This window comes from Charadrius vociferus, unplaced genomic scaffold (genome assembly GCF_000708025.1).
Source record: "Charadrius vociferus isolate BGI_N301 unplaced genomic scaffold, ASM70802v2 scaffold53, whole genome shotgun sequence".
Lineage (NCBI taxonomy): Eukaryota > Metazoa > Chordata > Aves > Charadriiformes > Charadriidae > Charadrius > Charadrius vociferus.
The window spans coordinates 615,467-641,933 of record NW_009647574.1 but is presented as its reverse complement, the minus strand read 5'-3'; the positions used below and the strand labels follow the sequence as shown (position 1 = coordinate 641,933).

General features: G+C 39.9%; 1 protein-coding gene across 1 annotated transcript in view; it reads right to left on the bottom strand.

Annotated features, from left to right (window-relative positions):
- Window positions 1-23,329, bottom strand: part of LARS (leucyl-tRNA synthetase) — a gene marked incomplete at its 5' end in the record, with an annotated part of 27,926 nt that extends 4,597 nt beyond the window's left edge. Inside the window, 27 exons of the mRNA XM_009880915.1 lie at window positions 872-976; window positions 3,092-3,202; window positions 4,338-4,448; window positions 4,544-4,684; window positions 5,230-5,370; window positions 6,225-6,315; window positions 6,541-6,724; window positions 7,334-7,397; window positions 8,305-8,362; window positions 9,773-9,985; window positions 12,105-12,243; window positions 12,906-12,988; window positions 13,092-13,157; window positions 13,249-13,334; window positions 14,265-14,342; window positions 14,991-15,131; window positions 16,089-16,142; window positions 16,807-16,883; window positions 16,987-17,074; window positions 18,199-18,424; window positions 18,777-18,844; window positions 19,342-19,405; window positions 19,813-19,925; window positions 20,612-20,773; window positions 21,913-22,053; window positions 22,495-22,575; window positions 23,225-23,329. Of these exons, the coding sequence (XP_009879217.1) occupies window positions 872-976; window positions 3,092-3,202; window positions 4,338-4,448; window positions 4,544-4,684; window positions 5,230-5,370; window positions 6,225-6,315; window positions 6,541-6,724; window positions 7,334-7,397; window positions 8,305-8,362; window positions 9,773-9,985; window positions 12,105-12,243; window positions 12,906-12,988; window positions 13,092-13,157; window positions 13,249-13,334; window positions 14,265-14,342; window positions 14,991-15,131; window positions 16,089-16,142; window positions 16,807-16,883; window positions 16,987-17,074; window positions 18,199-18,424; window positions 18,777-18,844; window positions 19,342-19,405; window positions 19,813-19,925; window positions 20,612-20,773; window positions 21,913-22,053; window positions 22,495-22,575; window positions 23,225-23,329 (2,991 nt within the window). The remainder of the gene's footprint in view (window positions 1-871; window positions 977-3,091; window positions 3,203-4,337; window positions 4,449-4,543; window positions 4,685-5,229; window positions 5,371-6,224; window positions 6,316-6,540; window positions 6,725-7,333; window positions 7,398-8,304; window positions 8,363-9,772; window positions 9,986-12,104; window positions 12,244-12,905; window positions 12,989-13,091; window positions 13,158-13,248; window positions 13,335-14,264; window positions 14,343-14,990; window positions 15,132-16,088; window positions 16,143-16,806; window positions 16,884-16,986; window positions 17,075-18,198; window positions 18,425-18,776; window positions 18,845-19,341; window positions 19,406-19,812; window positions 19,926-20,611; window positions 20,774-21,912; window positions 22,054-22,494; window positions 22,576-23,224) is intronic.
- Between the last annotated feature and the right edge of the window lie 3,138 nt (window positions 23,330-26,467).

The following is a 26,467-nucleotide window of genomic DNA, read 5'->3' as shown; positions in this document are numbered from 1 at the left end:
GGGCTGGGGACGGGGGGACGGGGAGAGGGGGACACAGCACCGGCACACGCTGCCGATGGGGCTCAGCAGAGCCCAGTGGAGACGGATGACTTTCCCTGACCCAAACCGCGTCCTATACAGGTAACTGCTCGAAGTTAAATAAAGTCTGACAAAACCACATTTTTTCCACACTGTACAGGTTACAAAATTAAGTTTTGCCATATATATGTGTTGAACAGGTGTGGGGTTTTTTTTCCCCCCTTTCACACAAACCTGGCTAAGCTGTCCCCTCATTAACACGTTGCCCGCTAAGCTAAACTCTGGTGAGCACATGGAGCAGCACAACCGCTACGAGACTGGCGCCCATTTTACTGCAGAGCAGAGCTTTACACGCCCTGCCCAGCGCCGGCTCCCTGAAGAGGGCAGGGTGATCGGCTCCAGCCAACGTGCCGTGGTAAGAGTCCAAGGATACAAGGCTGAGGACTCTGATCGTTTGTGCTCGTAATGCCTTGAAACATCTCCCTCTTACTTCTTCAGCTGAAAAAGCGTAAGACGCCGGCTGGCTCAGAGAAAAACGTCTCTTCAGAAGTGTCGCTGGACCTTACTATCGCAGATACGACCAGCACTGCAGCAAAACCCACCTCTCTTTTGTGGGCACATGTTTGTGTACTATACACCTACCACTGCGTCTCACGTCTATATTATCAGATTTATACACCTATATTTGACAAATTTAAACAGCAAGATCAAAATACAGAAAGCTGATAAAAAACTATCACTTGAGCAACGTACACCCAGAAGTTAATGTGAACAGGCTTAGAGCCCTAGGAAGGGATAGCTGGAGGCCAGCCCAATAAAAACCAAGTAATGAATATGCCAAGTATATACCAACCTCCAGGGAATTTGTCAAATAGACAATATTCTCCATGAGCACTGCACGTTCATCAAATTCCAGCTCCAGATCAAGAACACGTGAACCATTCTTCTCCAGATTTTCCTGCCATAGGGAAGGGGGGAGAAAAAAAAAAAAAAAAGGATTAAATCCCTCTAAATGCTGCAAGTAAAATGATGCTTCAAAATGGCAAACTATCTACATTAGTCATGAAAAGAAAAGGCTTTTAAATATGAAAGCTCTCTGCTGGCACAACATGCTAATGTAGGAGCAATAATTTTCTTGTAACAGGGTTTCTTCTGCAGGGAATTAGTGACACTGATGGGAGGAGTAAGAGCAATTAGAACACATTTTTAATATAGAATTGAAAAGGTGTTTGACATTCACAGTTATTTATAATCCCTACTTAATGTGCAGGTTGAGAATTCACAAAATAAGTCAGCATTCCAGTTGTAGTTCACAGCAGGAAATTCAGTCTTATGACCTAGTTTCAAATAAAGGATAAGCACACAACAACTGGACATGTTCACAGCAGTTGTAAAACAAGTTCTCTCAGGGAAATAACAACTGCTTTATATGTTAACATAAAAGTAACTTAATTAGTCCAGAAAGCCAACAGCAACAGTCACAAGAGAGAGTATTACAGGCAATATAAAAACCATGTGATTTTTTTTTTTTTTTTAACTAAAACAGAACTTCCTCTTCAGAATTGAATCTGTTCCTGTCTTGCTTTCATATGCTGAGCCAGCTGTCTCCTTTGAAGCTCTGCTTTGTCAGACTCAGCATGCTTGTGGTTTCCTGGTTCCCTTGTCAGTTTAATGTGAAGGATTCCCTACGTTAACAGTGAATTGTTTCCCTTTGTAAATCACAAAGTTTCTTCTACATTTAAACTCTCCTTTGATGAATAGGAAGCACAAGCAGAAATGCTCCTTGTACAGCGGAATTGCTGAATAATTGGTTTCAGAGAAAAGCATACTGATCTAGGGAGTCTGAGCTCAGAGGTTTCTACGTCTTGATGCGGAATTGCTTATGCTCTTTAAAAGTGAAAGGATCGATTATTGGGTACGGCGCAGCACGCCAGCCCGTCGCTGCGCACACCCGGATCACTATTACCACACTGAGGACATCAAACAACAGGCATCTTTCAGACCCAACACACCTGCAGGACTGACAGCTTGCCTGACCTTTTCCAGCTCTATCCGCTGATCTAACACACCACTACATCTCTTTGCAAACTCCACTTATACAGGAGGCATCACAGCTGCTTGCGCTCTCCGTTCCTCTGGAGGCTTCTGAGCTACCATGAAAAGGATTAATTAGAGTAACGCTACAGAGAGGGCAAAAGAGCACCTCCAGTTACAAAACATGACAAAGCTTACAAATAGAAGATATTACTGCATGCATTTTCCATTACTAATCCCTCTCAACTTCTGCAGATCATGAGTAGAAGTCAAAAAGGTTTTAAATCCTACTCCACCCTCCTTTTTTTTTAATTTTTTTTTAAGATTTTGCTTATTCTTTGCTTCTTGAATCTTCCTAGTTGCTGTACTGAATTTTTATCTGCAACAGCGAGCACGAAAAAGTTTCTTCAAAATAAAAATGCAAGCCGAGATTTTCATAGGCTTGCATGACTCTGGGAAAATAACAATGAAATACCAGAATATTAGTGATAAAAACATAAGAAAGATACAAAAAAACCCCAACCTAATTCCATTCAGGGCTCAGAATAGTTGTTTCTGTTCTCTCTTAAATGTAGTGCAATCAATTATCTCCAGCCTTGTTCCTAACTTTCTAAGCATTTTTATGTCTCCAGAGCAACACCTTATTCTCGTTTCATGAAAAACTAGAAGTGTCAAATGCTATGCATTCCAAACATAGAGGAATCCACTCGTATTTGAAGCACAGATTGTATAACCTGCAAAATACACACACCACCGAGCCTCAACTACACCAGTTGTTCACTGGGCCAACTCAGGTAGAGGCATTTTTATTCTATTTTTCTTCCAGGGATGTCAAAGAAGTTCATAAAAAAACCATGAAGATGCCAAAGAAGCAAGGGGCAGGATAGAGACGGAAGGCAACAGTCAGAAGGAGATCCAGGAATGAAATAAAGGAAACAACAATACCCGTGCACAGAGTTACAGACTATCCTTGCCTTTGTCTGACATGCTTCTCTCATGAAAGCTTTTTCTATACACGAACTGTCCCTCTGACACTTACCTTAATCATGGCAACAAAAGGCATAACCTTCTTCATATATTTCTTCAGCTCTGGCAGGGTGTTAAGCTCGCTAGCAATTACTTTGTTGTCTGGCAGTTGACCTCCACTGACCTAAACATTGATGAACATCCATTAAGAAGTATAGGTATCATTAAGAAGACTTGCCCTTTAATAGCATATACCCTTCGTGCTTTCCCATAAATACCAGCAAGGTCTGTCATCATCATCGATTCCATATATAATAATTTTCCTACCCCTTTGAAACATCTTAAGAGTAGTATTTTAAAACTTTGACAAAACCCCCCAGATAACTACTGCCATTCAGGCAATTCAATTAGTCTGCATTTTCTTTATTCTTTCCGGTGACTATATATTAATATACTTAAATTTTCTACCAGAATGCATTTTAAATCTACAATTAAGCCTTATCACAAGCACTTTTTTAAGCACCAGTTTCCTGAACTTTTGGGGTTTTACATCAAAATTTAGATATTTGCAACAATCCTATTTAGTGCAACACACCAAAGAGCAGATTTTAAGACCGATGCAGAAAAAAACCTACAGAATGCCCAAAGTTTAACACCCCAAAACCGAATTTCACGTGAGGTATATTGGTTTATTTCAACACCCCATGTTGGAAAAGTCACAACTCTCTAATCTATCAGCTACAATATGGATTTGTTGAAGCTGAGGACGGTTCATCAAGATGCCAAAAGCCACTCTTATCAGCTGCCCCACATCCAAAGCACAGATCCTTCTACTCTCAGAAAAGATTACTACTTCTGCCTATGACTGATGGATTCATTTCAAAATATTTCTTGTAACATCACTGAATAGTTTACATCTATTCAAGGACCAAAACAACGCTTCTAAGCCTAGTTACACTGTAAGGCAGCATTAATCTGTCAGTCAACAATGTTCCCTCAGAAATATACTTGGGAAGAGTATTTTAAAACCTATCTACTTACAAATGAAAAAAATAACAGAACATGGGCTGCTTTTTACTCAGATTGTCAAAAAGCAATGAAATCATACTGTCAAATCAACGATACTCCTTGGGACGTTTTCATTAAGCACCTAAATTTACTGGACAGATGTAAAAGTATAAAAAAAATTAAAACTATCTTGCTTTATATTTAAATAATTTGGTAACAAATTACAGCTTATAGACTTGTTACAGATAGAAAAAAAGGAGCCCACAAAAAAGCAGGTAAGCAGCCCAAAGAAACATGAGAAGGATGACCACCTGATAGTGCTTGCGCAGAACTGATAAGGTGGTGTGCTGCCATGGCGGGTAGTTCTTTGCCACGTAGATGGTACAGTGAGAAGGCTTCTGGGAAGGTTCCTTAGTACTTTTCTAAGGATACAAAGAACAAAAATGAGGAAGGAGACCTAAGGCAACAGAGAATTATCAAGTACGCACACTTAAAACAATGACCAAGTATACTTCACCTTTCCTTTCACAGGTGCCATGTAGTTCTTGAGACGGAGCCGGAGGTCATGAGCTACTTCCATGAGGTACTGAGAGGAGCGAATCAACACCTCATCCACAGGACCTGCTGTCGGCCACGAGGCTCTCATGATGGAATCAGGCTTTGAAGAAAGGAAGAAGTGATGTGCACTGAGATGAAAGCGCATGAGTATCTGGTGGGTTTTCAACCCATTATAGCTTGACTGGAAACTGGAGTAAGACAGTTTGAACCTCAAAGAGCACCCACCTGCAACTAGATCGTAAAGGAATAAGTATACAAGCATTTATTTGCAAGTGTGTTAAGGACTACACACACCTTCCATATGGCTACATAACTTCATCTACAAGCACAAGGCAATTAAAACAAACAACTAAGTTTCGTGCATCAGTGTAGGAATATTGCATTACTTGGGCTAATTTTAGATCACCTCTTTGCGAGTACACAACCAAAGTGACTTGTGTTAAAGTTCCATATATCATCACAGTGACAGGCTAACTCTGTATGTTCACTGTCCTATGGACAGTAAGCTACTATGGCTCTTCATGTTATAAGACATATGTTTCTTCTACTGGCATAAGAAAGACACCCATAAGCCTGGTACGAGCCTGACTAAAAATCAGTAAAAGCTTAGATCCAAACCAAATGGCAAAACTGAGACTTCAGTACCTTTCCCAGCAGTGACCAGATGTGCTCACATAAGTGGGGGCAGATGGGAGCCAAGAGCAGAGTCTGAACTTCAATAAACCGGAACACCAACTCTCTGTGCATTCCTTCTATCGCCAGCTCACGGTATTTATCTTTTGCTGCCTGAAACACAGCCAATGCAACCACCATCAACACACTCCAACTGCTGTGGAGAAACACTTAGAAGAAATCACACACTATTTTTTGCTCTAATATGCCTTTTGAATGTAAGCAGCTTAAAAGTCAATAATGGATTATTACAAGCACTGTATTTTCCTGAAGCACCTGAGTGTGAATCTGTCTGTTGGCCATTTGATTTTTGCATTAATATGATACTTTTAAAAACGTGTTTATTGGCACAGACATAAAAGACAAAAATATCCACAACTGTATATCAGGTACTATCATCCCAAACAGCTTGCATAAAGATACTAATAAGCACTAAGAAAAAGGCAATGAATATGATCTATCATTATACATATAATTCAGCCTTCTTAATCATATTCCTGAATATCATAAAGGAGCCACAAAAAGGAGTCTCTGTAATTCATTAAGTGAAGTGGCATGGTTCAGCAGACACTCCGGAGACACGGTTTATGGAATATATCACAAAGCGCTCTGCTTCCAAACAATTTCGTTGATGTATTATCTGGACTTCTTATGAAGAGTTCCTTATTACAAAGGGGCTAAATAAAGGAAACACTTTTTAATAGTGTCTTTTTTTAAGCAGCTTTTTGCTCATATTAGATATCAGGACTATTTGCAGCATCACAGTTGTCTTCCTCTGGACCTTTGTAAAAATGACCCGAGCAGACCTTTATAATTTCAGACTCATTCCATTAAAGTACTCTTGTTTCTTGGCACTATTCTGAATCCAATTCAGCTGTATAATTAAGGATCAGAGACATCGGGATCAAAAGAAATCCACAAAGTAACAAATATCAAGTGTTTCTTATACCTAAAAAGATAGCTCCTACCTGAAATTCAAAGAAGCCAGTTTTCAGAGCTTCCTTAAACATCATCTTCTCATAATTTTGGTCTGTCTTCATTATGCCTGCATTCATTTCACTAGGGAGGGAAGGGAAAACATCAATATTGCATAGCCTACCCCACATAATGGCAACACTGTAAAACAACACTATCAACGTCACCAGTGCAGCACAATCACATAACCTATTATGCAATGTGTTTTGTTTTATGGAATTCATTACTTTTCAGGAAAAAAATAACTACAGAAATGCTCCTTGCAAGGCAAAAATGGACCAAACTGTATCACTAGCCTTTGTACAGTACCTGGCAAAGACTCGGTCATTGAAGGTGTTGGCAGGACCACTTCTTAGACTGTCTCTGTTTGCAATCATCTCCTTTACCCACTCCACCCATGTGTAGAGACGAAGAATACCAGCATCTGCCATGGCTTCCACAAAGTTGGCGTCTTCAACAGTGTCTCCAGCATCAGCCAAGGCTAAACGCATGCCTGAAAGACAGGGGATCAGCTAACATGGCCAGCACGCAATCAGCTGGGAGATGCAGATGCAGGAGGCATGGGACTCAAAATTAATTACAACTAACTTTTCATTATGAGTTAATAAAATGCAAAGCGAATTTACAAACTGCCTGGCCAACTAGAAAGAGATGTCTCAAAGGATGCACTTTACCCAGGAGAGGCACACTGCCCTCCTTCGGAAGGAAACCAGACAGACACCAGGAACCAGGAGACTAGTACAATCACTGTCCGAAAAACAAGAGCAGGCAAGAAGGACCCAGGGCACGCATGTATACACACAGCGCGCAGCGACAGTACACGTATTGTGTTGTGGTCTCTCCAGTGAACGTGGAAGAACGAAACAGGCACCCTCTAGGAGTGCTCAGCACCAGGAGCAGTTCTCAGCTGAAACAGACGTTGTACTAACATGCATCCCGATTTTGTAAATAGAGCTCAGCTTTTCAAACACGACCAGGTGGTACGCACTGGATTTATTGCAATTCATTACTCCAATAAACCCACTGCTCCTTTGAGAGCAAAACACTAATTTTAGTCATTTTGGCATAACTGAAAACCAGATGCAGGTCAGAACATATTTACCATCTGCAGAAAACTTGTCAACAGCTTGAGTTAGGGTAAGAAAGTTGCCCGTGGATTTGGACATCTGAAAGAAACAGAAGAGTCCTCGTTTTCTCACACATCCATTTTGTTGTTGGATAAGCAAGACAGACGCAACAAGGGTTTTGAGCAAACCACTGCGAAAGTGTTTCCTCATGAACCATAGCAAAAGCAATTTGGTAAATCTGAACTGAATCACAGTAAAAGCAGATTAAACTTTGCAAGTGCTCATCTAACTCCTGAATGCTCAACTTGTGTCAAGACTTGCCTAAGTTGCTACAACTAAGGCCCATACAGAGCACAGCCGCAGGGAAACGGCGGCTGCCTTCCGCATCGCTTGGGCTCCGCCCCAGACCTTGTCAGGCTTTGAAAAATGGGACAACTGGTACCAAAATTTAATTCCAGAAATTACCTAAATTAAACTTAAATATTACTTCAAAATTGGAGTTTTCAGCTCATCCTGCATTGATTTGTCAAGGACTCTGGGGTTTTTTGCTTCATATTGAACAGTCTCCAAGGCCTAATTCCTAAGTTCAGGCACTTTTAAATTCAATTAAATTTCAATTTCATAACTTGCATACATTAGCAAGTTATTGGCACTAACCTTTTCCCCCTCACTGCACCTACTCCAATGCTTAACAAAGCTAAAATTTAGTCAAAAAAAAAATAAATTCTACATTCTATATTACCCTAGAACTTAACAGAAATGCACTGAAATCTCTACTAAACTGGTGAAGCTATACAAGAGCTAACATAAGAAAAGCATCAGATAGACTTGGAGGAAAGGCAGGTCTCTACCTCTGATGAATGAAAAACTGGAGGGCACCAACGAAGTAACTACAGTTTTCACTATTTCCTCCTCTTAAATTCGAAGAAGAATTTTTCCAGCCTGGCTGGCAAGTGCCTGTTTTGACAACCACCAAAGCCATCGCATACACAAAAGCTCACTATACCTTTTCAGAATTGAGGAGGAGATGTCCATTTGCTCTCACAGCTACTGGCCATTTCTCTCTGTTTCAAGACAAGATACAAAGCATTTGGTAAAGTAAATACATTTTTTTCTTTTGAAAAAAAGAACAAACATTTTATGTTCCAGGACAGGGATGAACACCTTAAGTGGAATCTTCAAAAAATACCTAGGGGGTGTCTTAAAAAAAAAATTAAAAAAAAAAAATCAAGGAGTGTTTTTGAAGATAGAAAGAACTACAATATAAGGGTTAGGAATTAACATTGCTGAAATGCAAAGCAGGGAGCATCACACCTACAATTATACTTCATTTACCCCAACTCCTTCTATTCAGCTGCCTTTAATTTCCAGGCCACTGACTGGCATTGCCCACCAGCACTTGATAGAGCAAAGTCCCACAAATCTCCGCCAACAGAGCAAGCAGATATCAAATTCCCCAGGATCATCTTTACTATACATGAGAAAACAGCTTTTCCTATATACAGTTTTATACAGCTTTTAAACAGATGTTCAAGGGCATGCAAACATAGTATATTAATGCACAGAACTACATCCTTCTACAAGCACCATGCGATCAGCAAAGATTCTCAAGCTGTACTGCACAATCTATATGTATACACTGTTTTAATGATCCTTGAGAAGTAATTAAGAAAACTTAATCACAATAAGTTACTTAAAATCCCAGTGCAGGATATGATTCCATACTGGAAGATACATAGGAGGATATATTTACCGAAGATATCTGACTTTTATAAAATAGGCCAATGAAAGCTAACACTAAAATTTGTTGTCCACTTTTAAACGTTTGCTTCTTCATGTGGTGTCCTGGTTAGAGCATTTCATGCCTCCATAGATAGCCAAAACAAATGCAAAATAGGATCAGACACTGCAATTCCAACACCAGCTGAATTCGAATTTAGCTCTAGATGCTGCTACTTAGTATTCTCTCCACTCCCAAAGAAGAAAACCCTAAAGAGACACCAATGCCATTTCAGTACATTTTTATACATATCCTCTAGAGAAGCACCAAGCCAAGGCACTGTTTAGTTCAGACACATAAATCCTTAGGTTTGCTCTACAGCTGATGGAAACTGCCAAGTTAGTCGTGCTACACGCTGGAGTTCCAGTGCTTAGAACAGACAGGATTTCAGCAAGTCAACTGAAGTCATATTATGCAGTTAGATTTCGGTTCTGCTTTAAACAATGTTTTAGAATTTGTATGCAAGACTCTTACATCTTAAAATCTTTAAAGGATTCTAGAAAAAACAGGGGAAACAATGACAAAAACCTTCAATTTCAGTAACTTTTACTATAGACAACTGTAACAAAGCTGCAATATGCAGTAAGACATTTTCAACTGAATTCTAAATGCTGTACGGTCCAAAAAAGCCATTAGCAAAGGTACCAGAACTACAAACTCCTGGACACCTGCTTTGTGTTATCTCCAAACTTACCTTTGATCTGACCACATAGCCACGTGATTATAGAGATAGTACGACAGATGATTTGGAACAAGATCTTTGCCAGAAATTCTGAGATCCACGGGATACCAAAATTCAAACTCCTCCTTTAGCTTGTCCAACTTTTCTTTTGGAATCTCTGTTTTAGGAAATGGAGCTGCCTTGAAGAAGATGTAATCCCAAACGTCTTTGCTCATTTGATGTGCCCTGCACAGAATTAGTCCCATATTGATGTGGCAGTAAAAGTTCCTTTTACACCCCACAGCATTTTGATTAAGACAGCTTAAAACCACTGATTCACTCTCACAACATACTCCATATGATAAGCAAAGCAAACATAGACAACGAGTGTACAGGTACTTTATCTAAGAGCAGATGAGTGAGTGCAACATCAGAAACAAAATCAGAACTGGGAACTGCTCAAGCCATGCCCTGCTTAAAATGCCCTTTGGTACTTCCCAATAAAGCACAAAGACTCCCATAAAGAAAAAGTAATTAATAATTAAAGCATAAACTTGAATGTCCTGGAAACCTGATTATTTCTTTTCCAAATGCTGCCCCCCCACCCCCACTTGTGACCTTAACTGAATACTGAAAACCTATTACCAGCACCTAAACCTCTCTGCCCTCCCTCGCACTGGGTCATACAGCCGCTGCTTCTGGCGTCCCTCACAGTGAAACAGCAAGAGTACAAGAGAATCGCTGTGCAATTCAAGGTCGCCTCCTTCCTGGAAAAATTAGTGGTCTTTTCCCACTTTCAATTGAATTAATCTGTTCAAAATTAATATTTACTATATGACATTTTACCAACTACTAGAGGTAGGAACCACAATTTTGAATGAAAACACTGATGAGATGCGACTTAGACCCACAGTTCTGCAGCCACTGGCCTGCATTTAAAAAAAAAAACCAAAAACCTCTTTCCTGTTTCTACAGAGATTTTTATTCCGCTCCTTAGAATCTCACTGGAGTCCACCAGATACTACCTGCACACATTTCAAATTAAGCCATTTCAAATCCAAGTTTACTGTTTGTTAACATCTACCAAGGTGCTTTGGCCTGTATTACGCAGAGAGGAAAAGCATTCAAGACCCAAAGTACCTCCAGTACGTGTCATACAACTAGTTCAAATGACGGTTGAGACCACCAGTCTAGAATAAAGTCTTACGTGCACCGTTTTGCTGGTTTAGAGCTGGTAGTTATTGTTCTGTGCTTTAAATTACTGCCGGGTGCTGTGACTTAGCTCCTATGTTTGGTGCCAAAGATCGCTGTGACCGAATGGCGGCTGACATGACGCGCCGTAAATCCCCTTTTACTTCACCCCACAGAGTAAGTCTTAGTAAAAAGCATTTGCTGACACTGTAAGGAAGATGTTATCTACTTGCATAAAAGTAAGCTCTAATTGTATATACTTAATTACATCAAATCTATAATTCAGTTCTTGGGATGCTGACTTCAAAGTTTGTTTCCAGACATGACTAGCATGTAGGTAGCCTCTCTATAATTACAGAGGTTTGAGCCAAAATTAAAACCTTGCCAAGACTTTCAGAACTATTTCTGTTTCTAAGAATCTTCACTTTGGAAATGGTTTTCAGATTAGTTATAGGTATGCTCCAGCTCCCATGTGTAAACTACTCCAGAAAATAGTTCATAAAACATGCAGAATTAGAGCATAAGATTCAAGGTAAGATTGGCAGTGGCTTTTTTCAGTTCCGGGTGAGTCGTACTCTCTGATCTCTATCACTGAAAGTTCACAACCGCTCCAATCAAGAGGTCACAGCGCAGTCTTAGAAGGTATTTTGGTACAAATGCCTTCTCCCTCTTACTTTGAAGGTTTCCACGTACAAGTTGTGTATAAAAGACGGTTCTAAACTTCTAAGAAAGTTACCAACTTTTAATATAGTGACAAAAACTACGTGCTAATCTTTCCCACTTTGTACACTGAAGTGCACAGTATTTTATAGTTGCAAAGCAGTCTCAATAAGCAGAGACACTTCGGCAGCCACTGAAACCAACCACCCAAAAACACTTAGCAAGGACCATTTCAAGGCAAGTAAAACAAGTATTAAAAAAAGTGATTTACTCTGCATACAGTTCTGCTTTCAGGGACATTCCTCCTCTCTCTGGCCACCAAACTCCTTTCTTCTTTCTTATTCCCCCTCTGCAGATTTGGTGTAACCTAGCTAACAGCAGGTTAAGTTTTAACAATGAGGCTTTTTAAATAGAAAAGCAAAGAATCAGCCTGCTCAGCAAGTCTTTGTCAAGAACGATTCAGGAGATAAGCACACCTAATTAAAGAGGAAACTCAGTGATTCACTCTCCTTACCCGATGCCCAGAGGGGATTCTCCCTGGCCCCTCAGGTTACCTCCCTGTAAGAGATGAGCCACTGTGTAATAGGCCATGTAGATAGTGGAGTCGGAGAGAGACTCTATCAGCCACTGCTCATCCCACGGCAACCGGGTACCTGGAAGGGACGAAGCCAGAGGTCGGACGCAGGCAGCACCATCCCTCCTGGCAGGCGTTACTCAAGCATACGTGAGCAGTTTATGACTTTCAGTGGAACAGATACACGCGCACACATATATGCAAGTACTCGTGCTTATGCTTTTAAAAATCCTTTTTTTAAAAAAAACCCCACAACTTATGCATTTGAATATTTTATTAAAGAGAAAGTACTTGCTATTTTTGTAGTCACATTCTTAACACAACTGTCAAATTTCAGCTCATGATGGTTTGCTGAGTATCATAGCGCAGTTACAACAGTTGTCCCATGTCATCGGCTACACAAGCTGAAGGCTAGTCAGAATTCAAGAACACCCAAGAAATGGTATTCTTTCTTCTGAGGTCCCTTCCAAATCAATGGCCCAGGCAAAAAGCTATCTACAGAGATGCTGCACAGAATTACTGTAGCAAGGCAGAAATAAAATTACCCTGTCCACATGTGTTTTCAAGAATGTGTGCCTTCTCCAGGATGCTGGATCAAGACGTAGTGTTGGATAAATCTGTTCTAGACTTTAATAAATAAATAAATATATTTTGGATTCTAGATAGCACTTAAGCCTTCAAATGAAGTGATGAATACCATCTCCGTGAAGTGCTGAGCAAGAAAAGGAGTGTTTCGCCTACCTAGGCCATATGTCCTGGAGCAGGCATGCTCTTGTAGCCAACCTAAAGTGGCTTCAAAATTTCTCCTAGTCTCTTCACAAAACCTGTAAGAAATAAGCTATTACTAATTACTCCTCTCAACCCTCTTGGACCACCACCACCACCAGCAAACGATCACTCCCCTTTCCATGCACTTTTATAACTTACGTCTCTAGATGTTTCAAGCACTCTGACGCCTGTTTCTTCCAGTTCACTTCACCATAGTCTAAATACCTACAGTCAGGAAACGTTTATTGCAATAAAGCAATCCACAAGTAGGATATAATTGGCAGTAACTTTATAACTACAGCTTTACTTCACTCACCACTGGTCACAAAGGGCCACGACGCATTCATCGGCAGACCTCGACATAACTTGTTTCTCAGGTTCCATATAAATCATGGCTTCATCCTAAGAGTTGAAAGGGCAATAAAATCTAAGTACTTAGCAAAGTCTTAGAAATCCTCACATCTTACTAAAATGCATCCTCTCCGTTCTGATTTGTTTTACAGCATTTATTGCATGCTTTCACCACTGCACAGACTCTCTGCCTCAGTACTCACCTCAGTCAAACGAGGGCACTACCTGACTATGTACTTCTCTGAGGTATCAGTTCACGTAATTTTGTAAAGAATGTCTCCATGCATGACAAAAGGGAGGAGAGAAGCACAAAATATCACTCACTGACTATGCCCCTACTGATTAAAACAGCTACTAAAAATCCGGGGGGAGCCGTAAAGAAGAAGCAATGGTGAACTTTAATTCTGCCTTCACAAACTCTGTATTCTGATGTGCAATGAAACAAGATGAAATGTTATATTATGATCTGAACATAACCATGCTGCATCCACAGGGGAATATTGACTAAATAACTGAAGACTCTCTCACTTCCAATCCTCATCAGCAAAATCTTATCAGAGAAATGATACGACCATTGTTCATTTATTAGCCCTCCTTCTCTGCACAACGAACCTCAGAAATGAGGTGTCTGCTTGTCACAGATCGCCTTTATTGGCAGGCTTGAAAGAGACCGGCAATTTGGATCTTACACTTTCAGTATCTTCCCGACTGCATCAAAGGTTAAATCAAACCACCAAAATATTTCCTAGACAAGGAGGAGGGATGAAGCTGGCAATAAGAGGTCTCCAATTAAGCTATTCACCCCACTTAGTCCAAGAACACAAGGTCCTTCTTTTATCAGTATTTCGTACTCTGCAGCTATCCAAGGCACCACTAAGAGGACTGCAGAACCAAAACAGAGAGGTTTCTTCAGCAACTCAGCTACTGCGAAAAAGACAAAATGGATAATTTAGAAGGACCTCTGTGTGGACTACCACATACATTATCCACCATCATCTTCTGAATAAGTTTCTTGACATCTTGAACTTTTTGTCCTTTGAATCCATCCACCAACATTACCTGTAAAAGATGAGTCACAGTAGTTGATATTATTTTTTTTTAATTAATAAGAAATAGGTGCAATAGCTCTTTAGATCAACATAAAGAAGTAGCAGTTACTGCAGTCTTTGACATGCAAAAAAATAGGAATATAGGGTTTTTCAATTAAAAGATGGTCATCTTTACCTAAAATGTGTTTGTATACATGCCACCATGCGCATGGGCAACCTAACACAGCTAGTCAAAAAAAATAATTGCTGTCAGCTTACAAGAAAACAGCTGAGGAATGCATCATAGTAATCCATTACACAAGTAAAAATAAGAGACTTAAAAAAAAAACCCCAAACACCTACACCACACACCAACACATCGCTCTGTTCTATCAGTTTCCAAATCAATACTTGTAACAAAACTGACCAACTCCCCAGAAGGTGATCACTTGCTAGGAAACCGGACTATAAGTCTCAGTTTGCAGTCACACTCCATTCTCTTTCTTCAAGTCTACAGAACCCCTCCAACTGCAGAACTCGACCGCAAGAGAAGTCTGAATAAGTAGTCTAGAAATCTCCTTCTTTCAGTATTTTCCTATTTTGTTCTTGATCTTCACGTAAGTGTTTTCTTGCTGAGTTTGATTAGGAGAAAAAATGGTATCAACATCTTATTACTTACTCCCTCATAAAATCCTTTCAGGTACACTCTCTCCTTGGCCTCAGCAAGTTTCTCTCTGTCATTCTGACTCTGGATTTTGAGCTCATCACAGACTGACGGAGCACAAAGGTTGCCGTAGCCTGGGATTTCAATGATGGGCACCTGGGAATGAACAAAACAGTCTCAGATACTCAGTTCAAGTTATCTCAATGTAATAAAATTAACACAAAGACTTGTTTCCCAGATTTCACAAGCTTCACGAGAAGTGACACACTGAACAAAACAGACACAAGTGTATTCCTTGGTTCGCAGTCCCGAGGCAGACCAGAGCCTGAACCAGAGATTATGAGGGGTAAAAAGGGCAGCTATTACTTGTTACCTGAAAGCGTCTGTGCTGCACGGCATCTTGGCCAAAAGCAGTAATAAACAAAGAACGCCAATGGCAGCAGAAGCAGGGTCTAGGGCTAATGTCAAACTTCTACTGTACTGTGCCACCCTATGCAAGTCTGCAGCATCTATTACTGATCAGGTTAGGTAGGGCTTACAAAGTATTAGCGCAATCCCACTCATCAAATCAAGAATTCCTGGCAGTCCCCAGTGTGACCCCTGATCTGCCCTCCTACAAGCCATCACACCAGTACCGAGCTGTACCAGCACTGAAGGTCACGAGTGGAAGCCAGGGTAATGCAGAATGTTGGGATGGCTTTACCTGTAACCTATGTTTTCTCACGAAAACGGGTTCATGAGTCTGCATGAAGAGTAAGGGACCTTAGCTCTTTGCATAGAGCAGGGACAATAATGATCTGGCCATTAAGGCTGTGAGTTTTAACCAACAAACAGGTTATCAGTATAATGATGCAATACATTCTCCAAAACAGTAATGCCCACAAAAATTAATACTTTCATTTATCTCTGAGTATAGCATAGAATAACAAATCTTGGTTGCAACCCCTAACAGACCAAATAGTACAACTCTAGAAAATCAAGAGAACTTGAAACTTTTCAGCTGAGGATGACTTTAAACAGAAATTCTGGAAAAGGCAGGCACAGTTCTTGGCACATTTCTCAGTGAATACAGAGTCATGTGTACTACAGATGGACACATTTGGGAGTGCTTACCGGTTCAAACGGCAGGACCATTTCATCTTTGATGCCATACTTCACCCTCAAAGCCTTTGAAAGTTAAAAGAAAAATGATGTAATACGGTTAGAAGAAAAATCTAGATTTAAAGGTTTTTATCTATTCATATGGTCTTCCTTGTACATAAAATTTTGTTATAAAGCAGACAAAGCCACTTCCCTGCCTTCTCACTATTTCTCACACCTGAGTTTAATCCCCATCCCATTTCCAGATGACTCTATGATAATTGTCCACATTTCTAAGAGGGGAAAAACCCACTATTGCTCTACCCTGAAAACGAGTGGGACAAAAATTCAGTAGCCAGGGATAGCTGTTTAGACACTCGTGTACCCTTGAAGCTGTAATAGCAACAGCTACCTTAAGTCTCATTTGCTATTCGTACAGAGGTCTTAATCTCATCTCTTGAAGTTATTTCCACAACAGGAATTTATTTCTGTTTCACTGGTACTCTTCTATAGCTTAAGATACAGCAGAAGCTACATGATTCTTGTCCGAAACTCTTCTTGAAGACTGAGGATTAAAAAAACATGTCACAGCCCAGCTCAGTTTAACTTCACTTATTTTTAACTACTTTGATTTCAAGTCAGAGCTGGCAAAACTCCAATTAAAGGGAGTTTCATTTTACGCATTGGACATCCACTTTTGACCCTCCACACTACAGAAAGGAAACAGAAGCAAATCAATTAACAGACTGACCTGTTTTTTTTTCAAGTCTCTCAGGGCTGCAATGTCATCCGGAGCATCAGACGGAACACTTGTTACCACTCCAGTTCCTTGACAAAGGAACAAATACAACAGATAAAAAGATTAGTCAACATGTATTGAATGCACAGTGCACATCAAACAGGTTTTGGCAAGACACTGCTGTACGGTTACCTTTATCTTCCTTGATCGTGAGCATGGGAAGAGCATATATAACTTTGTAGGCGGTGAGAGGTGCTGAAAGCGCAGCGCCAAGAATCTCCTATGCAGGACAAAGGAGTATCGTTACAATAAATAGCACTTTTTCAGCCTAGCTGAATAAGCTCTCCTGGCTGCTATTCTTCAAATTTGCTGCCATTCCTTATATATTACAAACAAATAAATTTAAATATATATATATAGTTAGACAAGAAGAAAGTACATATGAAAAAGCACCTGTGTACCACTTGAGACAACATATGGACTATTTACTGGTAGAAAAGTCAAATACTAGATCGTATAGACAAAGTAATTCAGAGAAAGCAAAACTACTGAAGTGTAGAGTTGGAAAAAGATAGTAAGCAGGAGAACAGTTTGCCTCCAAATATCTGAAGCACATCAGCATCACAACAGGAATGAATTAGGAAGCCAGTGTCAAAAGCTGAATTAAACAAAGGCAGGAAAAGCACATTGTCAAGACCATTTGTGCACCGACAGGAAGTAGTCTAGATGTTGCAGTAATCTTCTATCTCTCTAATTTGCTTGAATTCACATCATGTCTACTACAAAGAAACAAAACCTGTATTTTCTACTTCATCCTTCAAAGCAGGATCAAGAAAGATGGTGACAAATTTTAGCGAACAGAGATCAAGTGACGTAAGGAGCATGCAGGTACTTTGTATTAGGATGAACAAACACCACTAACTACACTTACTCAAAGCACATGAGTTAAGGATAGTAAATATCAAAAACACTAACATTCAACTACTAAGCTAAGAAAGCTTCATTTACAAAGATGTACTGGAAATTTCAACATCAACAAAAAGCCTGTTTCACATAAACCCTTCTCGCCATTACTTTTCTGTCCCTTTCCATTCCTCGTAGAAAGTCATCACTCTTCCCAGCACGCAGAAAAAAGTTACTTAAAACCATTCATTCATCAAGTAATGCTAAGGCACTAGGAATGCATTTGTCCGCAGGTAAGCGCATCAGGTTAATCTCCCAGAAGTAGCTGTAGCTCATCTGCCAAGAAAGCTGTCTTCTGCTTGCTTTTTTAGTCACTAAACACTCCAGAATTTTTGAAATAGTTCCTGGATTTTCTTTGTAAGTAGAATTCTACCGTCACCTTTGTAAGCATAAGCTTCACAGGAACAAATAAGCCTGACCAGCAAGCTGCAAGATGCTTACTTCTCCCATCAGCTCCTTGACAACAGGTACGACTCCGTTATCTTTTGTAAAGCCCTGGTAGGACATGTTCCTGGCAGCTCTTTGGGTACAGATAAAAATATCCCCATTCACAGTTTCAAAGCCGATGTACTTCATATCTGGGCGAACCCAGCAGTTAGTCTGTCCAAACATGGTCTCTGGTCTGAGCGTAGCAGCCACCAAGAAGATATTTTTTCCTCTTAGGCCACTGGGGGGAAAAAAGTATTTTATAAGTCACCAAAATAAAAACATTCAGGGCAATACAGAACATGCTTTTAAGCTAATACGAACTTTTAAGTAACATTTCCTAAGCGATGGAAGTGGGTCACTATGTTCTTTGTGGGTTTTTCTTTTTTTTGTTTTTCTTTTTTTTATTTTAAACTCCAATTTGAGTTTCACACAGACTAGCGAATATAGCAGCTCAAAACAGAGACCAAGTCTTTGAAGTGACAGAAATAACAGGGTGAAATTATATTCTGCATTAGGCAAAACAGACTAATTTAATGGTCCCTTCTGGCCAGAAGATAGAACCTATTTTCCATTATGAATTCAAGACCTACCTTAATTTTGCAGGATAAGGATCTAACACCTTCATTTTTATCAGGGTATACTCTTGAGGCCCGACACCCTGCAATTCACATAATGCAGCTATCAATATACAACACTGACTCACGCAGTAAAGAAAATAAATCTTATTTTGTAGTAACCTAAAAACTATTTAGGGCACCGAAGCTTTCTTCAAAGTAAATCACATTTCCATTGATACAAATGGCTGTTTATTAAAACACAGGCTGGAGAGAGAGGTTACACTGTCCTCGTCACAGCCACTATCTCAGCAACATATAAGTTAATAACAGCTTATTTCTTTTGTTTCAATAGATAGATGATGGTGTGATGTAGTGATCTTGCCAGCACAAATTGCCAAATAATCACAGAAAACAGCTACAATGGAAAATACTATCCATAGTTCAAGGCAAATATTCTCAATAGAGGAGTTCATTCAATTTTCACATGTACTGACAACTGAGTACATACAAAATCCATTTTGCTCCAAATACAATTTAGTTTTCCATTCAGCTCTTAAGATCATAAGCAATACATAAAAATGTCAATTAAAAATATTACCTCTCCTGTTTGCCTGTCATGATCCATGCAAGGCTGTCCATCTTTTGGAGAATAAATTGTGTATCTGGAAAAACGTATATTTGCACTTAGTAGCAAATAAAATAATGTGTAGAACAAGAGAAAAAAATATCTTTATGAAAAAGAAACTTCTTAATGGTATTTTCAAATTTTGCATCAATGTTTCCACTGATGTTAATACTCAGTTTTTGCAAGAGCTGTCAGTACTGGCCCTATTTTGCTTTGAGTTGGCACCCATGGAAAAACTAAAACTGGAACACAATCTCACGCACTTTGCTAGCAGAATAAATGCACTGCCTTACTGTGACTGGTAGAGTATTTGAAATGAAAAGGATTTTATTTAATGTGAGTTATAAGCATGTTCTAGGGACGTGTCATCAGGTTATGTATTTGGTAAAACTGAGCTTATCCACAGTCACTTATTGTGACTCGAGAGTTGAGTGGCAGGCTTACCGTTTCCCAAACTTAATCTTATTTCTTTCCTTTAATGTAAGAAATTGCCATCGTACAAAGGAATCGTAATAAGGATTAACATCTGTAGTAATGAAAGAACGCCTCCAATCTACCTGGAAATGCATAAGAGTCTTCGGTAAGTAAACAGAATCAAGAAATTCAATGAACTTCACAATAGCAAAACGATTATTTTAAAAATAAGAAGTTTCTCTCCAAAAAGTTAATGCAAGTACATATCACACAAAGGGTGCACGCTTAAAAACATAGCTATGCAGTCTGTATGTGCGTGGTCTTTCAGAGCCGCGATGTCAAAGACTGCAGGCCCTGTCTGCCAACTCTGAATTTTAGGTTTTTGTAGTAGTTTTAACCAATTGCTCCAGCTAAATTTCAGCACTACCTTGTTTCATAATCTCTACTTGTCTTTATTTTTTAAAATCTGTTGTCAGCAGGACAAGTATCTTTAATATGATTCCTCTTCCTATAACTACAGTCAATACTGATTACAGAACAGTTATCTAATACGGAAATAAGAAGTTAAAGTCGTAATTCCTTTATTTGATTCTTGTTTCCAGTTGTGATCATTGCACAGGGTGCAAACTCTATATAAGAAAGCACTTAATTATCACCCAAGGCTATTAAAAGGTTAAACGAATAATTCCAAAAATACCAGAAACATTCCCAGAATAATGTTGGTATTATGCAGAAAACCTTCTCAAAGGAGAAGCAGCGTATTTGTGAACACAATGACACCACCAGTATGACTGCTTGCATAACTGAGTTTTAGATTTCATACAGTTACCTTCAGGCCCATGCTCTTCAGATCCTGCACAGCACGGGGAGGAAAATAATCCAGCCAGTGCTCAGCTTCAGAAAAACTGACTACTTCTTCATCAGAAAGACCCAAAGACTTCATGATTCCCCACTGGTATTTGGAAGAGCCAGTCTTGGCAGCAGCCTTACTCTGAAAGGACAAGTGAGATTAGGAAAAAGAGCACGTTCTTGTATTCACAATAGCTTTATATGCTCGAGAGCATTTTTCTCCATTAACGTTATGCTTTCTATTTCCAGACAAAGAAGTTAATACAAATATTCTAGCATCCTTTCTCTTGCAGTGAAGATTAATAATCAGAGTTTCTAATCTACACTATTTCCCAGCTTGTATTCAACCACAGAGACATTAACCCCCTCTTTTCAACCGTTACGTGCTTACAGCTACCTGACACCTCTGCAGAAAGGGTGCGCTGTGACAGACTGGCAAGAAACGACCAGTTCACCAAGGACCTTGTCAAACAAATGTGTGTTTTTACCATGAAAAGGTGGAGCAATCCTGCACTATATCCTCGTATCAAAAAATTCGTCTGCTGTTGCTTTGCTCGTATTACTTCTTCCAGCTACTGTCCTTCGACTATCTTATGTCTCTACCCAACAGCAACTTACTACCTGCAAGAGCAAGCAAGATCATATCTTCTGGTGATGCAGAGCAGACAGAATCTCAGATCTACTGCTTCCAGTGTGACGATCTTTCGCATACACAAACAATACATCTAAGAATACCTCTACGTTTGTCCTAGACTTGATTCTTTTCCTTGCTTTGTGATGCTCCCAAAATCATAAATCTCATTTAAATACCTAAGCCAAAATAGTTTGGATGATTTTACTTAGTGTATCTATCCAGAATAGGCTAGACACCAATTTACAAGAGAATAATCAGAATAGTAGGCGTATACGTATCCCCTACTGCTGAGAAAATGGGGTTACCTCCCACATCTTGTTTGTGATGCTTTGGGAAGGGAAAAAAAAAGTAAAGAAAAATCAGCATACTACTCTGGATGATCTCATTTTTCTCAGGAAACTATTAAACAGTGCACCAGTTTGCCTTTAAGATGTCATGCATTAAAATGGTATCGCAGAAAGCACGCAGTTGATGCATTTTTTTCAAGTCTACCTAAAAAAAATACCCAGCTATCTTGGAAAAAACAATCTAATTATTTGTATCACAGGTTTCTCTGAGGAGTGTGAAGGAAGGAAAAACCCACAACGTGTACGTTGAAGCTTTGAGAGCACAGCTACCAATCCAGAAAGTCTTTGTTTAAAGTTTACCTTCTTGCCTTTTGCTTTGTCTTTGATGATAATTTCTTCTTCTTTTTTAGCAGAATTTTCTTCCTCTTCTTCCTCCTCATCAGGAAATTCAGGTGGACAGCCATATAATTCCATTTCTCTTTTTAGCTTATCCGCACAAGCCTAAATAGAGTTATTGGTAGTCTATCAGCACTTTTCCGTGGCAATTGCTTCAATCATACCTAGGGAGTGCTTTTTCTGATAACACTTTGCATTCCACTACAATGCCATAAACTTTTCCTGGACATTCCATTAACTTCTAGCAGATCTTGCAACTTCAAGAATGCCTGCCCCGGCAGGAAGGGGCTTACAGTGAGCACTTTCTTGCAAATGAAAAAATACAATAGGTAAGCTTAATTTTAAAGCATTTTCTTTTCTAGAAAGTCATAATGTATAACTTAAGTACAACACATCTGTACTACAAATTCATGTTCCAAATCACACCATCTTGATGAATTTTTGATTACATTAGCGTCACGTTATGGATAGACAGTAAGCAATGCCCTAAGTAGTCTTAAGTATAAACGACATTGAAAGAGCCCGCAGTAACTCAAACCATCTTACCTTTATAGGCATCCCAGTGCAGTGTAGACCAAACGGAAACAAGCAGGTCTTTCCCTTTAGCCTCTGGTACCCAACTGCGAACTATATAAAGTGGAAAAATGAAACAAGAATGGCATAAGGCTAAATCAGCACACTGCTCAAAAAATTGTAATTCCTTCTGTAACATGAAACTACTGAAAGATGGACAAACGCAGTCAACAGCACCTAGGAAGTTAATCAAAGGAAAAGAAGGTGAAACCAGATTTTGTTATCAGGTCTGCCACTGCCTGGCTGCCTAAGCACAAGCTGTCCTGATTTTCAGGGGGCTGTTTTTGACTAAAGAATGGGTGCAAAGAAGAGATCGATTTTGTGGAATCCTATCCACTAGATAAAGCCTGTTAACATACAGGTAACAGAACACGGCATTCACAAACAAGGGACAGTAAGATTTCTTGTGAAATTTGCGCCATTTAGCAGCTAGACAAATGGTAAGCAGCAGCATCTGCTAAAAATCTCGGCAAATCTGGAAGAATGAGTAGGGGAAAACATCTGCAGTCTCGTCTCCCAGAATTAGAAAAGCGATCAGTGGCATTTTCACTGAAAGTATGGGGAAAAAAGGAAAGTTTGAATTAACTCATTATTGAATCTATAAAGTAACTAACCAGGCATTCTATTAGCTCAAAATTTAACTACAAAATTAGCCCTTGTCCTGGAGTAGTATTTAAAGGTATTAGCAAACAAAAATTTTTACCTCACATTTAGATAAAGAAAATGTGTGTCCCAGGTGAAGGCGGCCGTTCATGTAGGGATAAGGAAAGGTAACAAAGTACTTTCCTTTGCTGGGAAGAAATTCAAACAATTAAAAGATGTAATTAGCTTTTAAAATGACCATCAGACGATGCAAAAGTAGAACAGTTAACTGATATGTTCACCCCACAGTGACATTAAAATATCTTGCTTGCCAATAACATGAGTCTTTGATTTTAAAGAACTGATATACTGAAGTTTTACATCTTGTAAAAATTTGCAAAAAAAACCCCACGCATAGGACTGACATCACAGAGAAACTCTGAAATAGATACACCATCTTCCCAAAGGTGACAAGTTCTAATCCTGCTGCTGTAAATTAATTACCAAAAAGGCTTGAAGTCATTAATTTAATCTCCCACTGTCCGAGTTCAGTTCTCCTAGTGGCAGCCCGTAAATAACTACTCATTTCACAGAGCTATATTGCTGCACAGTGTTTTGAATGTATATTACACTGTTGTAACCTCTACATCTTTTGGACATTGTGAATTTCTGCCTCCACTTCTGCACTCTACTTCATGCTTTGTCTTTCCCCTTCAGGCAGTACCACTGATGTACAAACATTCATAAATAAAGGCCAAGCCATTTGTTTGCTTGCAAAATATTACAATTTAAGAGGCTGCCACCTGTTACACCACTTCAGTTATTATCAGGGTTCAGTTTGACTTTCCCACCTAACAACTAACTAACCCCATATTGCCAAGGTCACAGCTTGGTCAGTCGAACCGACCCAAAGGACTAACGCTGTTCCACAAGGAAGCCTCCCTCCACACCGTAAAGAGCATCGATCCTACTGATCTGAGAGGAACTGTGCTCCCAGGCACGCTCAGCACCTCCCGGGGTTCTGCCTTAAACAAGTTTCTCAGGGCTACTCTGGGGCAGAAATCAAACCATGAGTTAAACGGCGGTTCTCAACCCTGTGGGACGCTCCCTTCGCCCGTGAAACACACTTCCGCCGGAGGCCAGCATCACCTCTCCCTCCTCTAGGGGAGCTCCTAGTAGTATCAGCTATCTTATAACAATAGACAGAAGTTTAAGACAAAGTTCATCCTGAAATAAATACGTGGCATTTTAAGTGTAAGTGTAAGACCATTAGTTTAGCAAAGCAGCTTTTTCTCTATTTATCAGGTGGTCACATGTCACCATAATGAGCACTGAAATTTCATATTAAATCGCTCCATACTGTAAAACTGACCTACTACTTTAATTTTCAGTCAGAAACTAAGTATTAATTACAGCATCAAATTTCAACCCGTAAGACAGTGAATACTTAAAAGCACCGACTGCGTTTAAATAAAAAAAGTTCTACACCGAGAGCAACACGCCCGCCCACACAGCAGTTGTTATTTCACCTCCTAATTTAGCATTCAAATCTTCTGACCCGTTTGGGTCCTTCGCTATTTACTCAGTCCTAGGACTAATTTTGCTGGAGCTCCAGATCGCAACAGAAGTGGTGCACACTGAAGCTCTACGACTAACGAGGTAGTGGGACAAACGTCTGCAATACAGTTCTCATACTGAAAGAAGTCACGGCACCGCAACAGGGGAACAGAAATGACCACACGCCTGGCCCCCATCCACTTCTACCCAAAGGAAAACAGGTTGGCCTACACCAGGATCAAAGATATTTGCTTAATAATTTTATTTTCTCAGCAAAGCAGAGCAAGTACACACCTTCAGAGAAAGGAGTGGGCCTTTCTAACTGCGAGAGCAAAACCCCTCCCACTGGTAAGGGCTCAGGCATCCCATTGAGAAGCCTCCTCCATGTCAAAACGTAGAAGTCATCAAAGAGAATCTGCTTTTAAAATCTCAAAGGGTACTGACACTACCAAGGAACAAGGAGAAGGCTTTTTACATCCTACTGGACCTTGGCCAACACATGTACACCACTGCATTATGTTGACAACTACAGAAATGCCAACTTAACGCATAACTAAGTACCTCCAGATGATCCAAGAACACTATTCTTTCAAAAGAGGCCACTTTTTCACCCCCTAGGTTTTGAAAGAAAAGAGTTCCCTTGAAAAGACGTTTTAAGTACTTAAAAATAAAACCTAAAAAAAGACGTAATGATACCTCTTTTGGTTCTGCCTATCCGAAGCATTAACCTCAAAGACTCGCTCATCATCCCACTTTTGCTGGATCTCTTTTTCAATTTTCTTCAGGAAATCAACTTTCGCTGTCCCTTTACGTTCCTGTTAAACGGAAAGAGGAAGAAAAATCTGGCTGAATGGGTTAACAAATACAGAATCTTAATATACTACAGGCCACTCCTGAACTCCTCTTATTACTGGCAAGCACGTCTCTGGGCTTCGTAACACTGCAGCATAATCTCACAACAGAGCACCATTACCATGATCAATGATCGGACTGTGTAAACCTGTATCCTTGAGACTCAGCCTTCTGAAACAAGACCAAAAATATGTGAGGAAAGGGTTAAAGTCCTTTTTCCAAGCCAAAGGACTCTACAGTAGTCAACATAACACATAAAATGCCCAACTAACTGATCATCTTACCAATAACTACCAAATTCAAAGGTGTCTGAACTGGGGAGATAGAAGTGGGCGTATATCATCAGCATTCCATGGGGTTTTTTGCATATTTTGTTGCAGACTCTTCACAAACCCCATGTAATGTTTCTCCATCTTGCTACACGTTAAGTGAGAACAGCGCGTCCTACGCCAGGACAAGAGTCTGGCATACAAGTCAAATTGTAGTTCAGAGAGAGAGTTCTTCAGGTAAAGTATTTCAAATGATTTTAAACTCCATCGGTGTTTAAACACCCCCATTAAGTGTTAAATATTCCTTCTCCTTATTCCTTTATTGTACAACATATTGCAAGTGTTAAAGGATACACACACTACAGACACCGCAGCCATAAAGCTTGACAGACGCAGAATTTGAGATTTTGGGGGTTCTTCCCCAAGATCAAGGCACTGCTAAAATACCCGGGGCTGAAGTTGTGCCTACCGTCACTCATATAAGCAAACAGAAGCCTGATTAACGGTAGAAGTACTACAGCAAAGCTCAAAGCACCTTTAAAAGTAAAGCAAAGGCACCGCAACTCAATGACAGGGGCTAACTCACGCCGGAAAGTTTCACTGAGCCTCCTACCTCCCCCTCCACGCTTCTGAATCACCCACCTCGGCGCGACTCTGCCGCTTTGCCGCTCATCACCTCCCCCGCC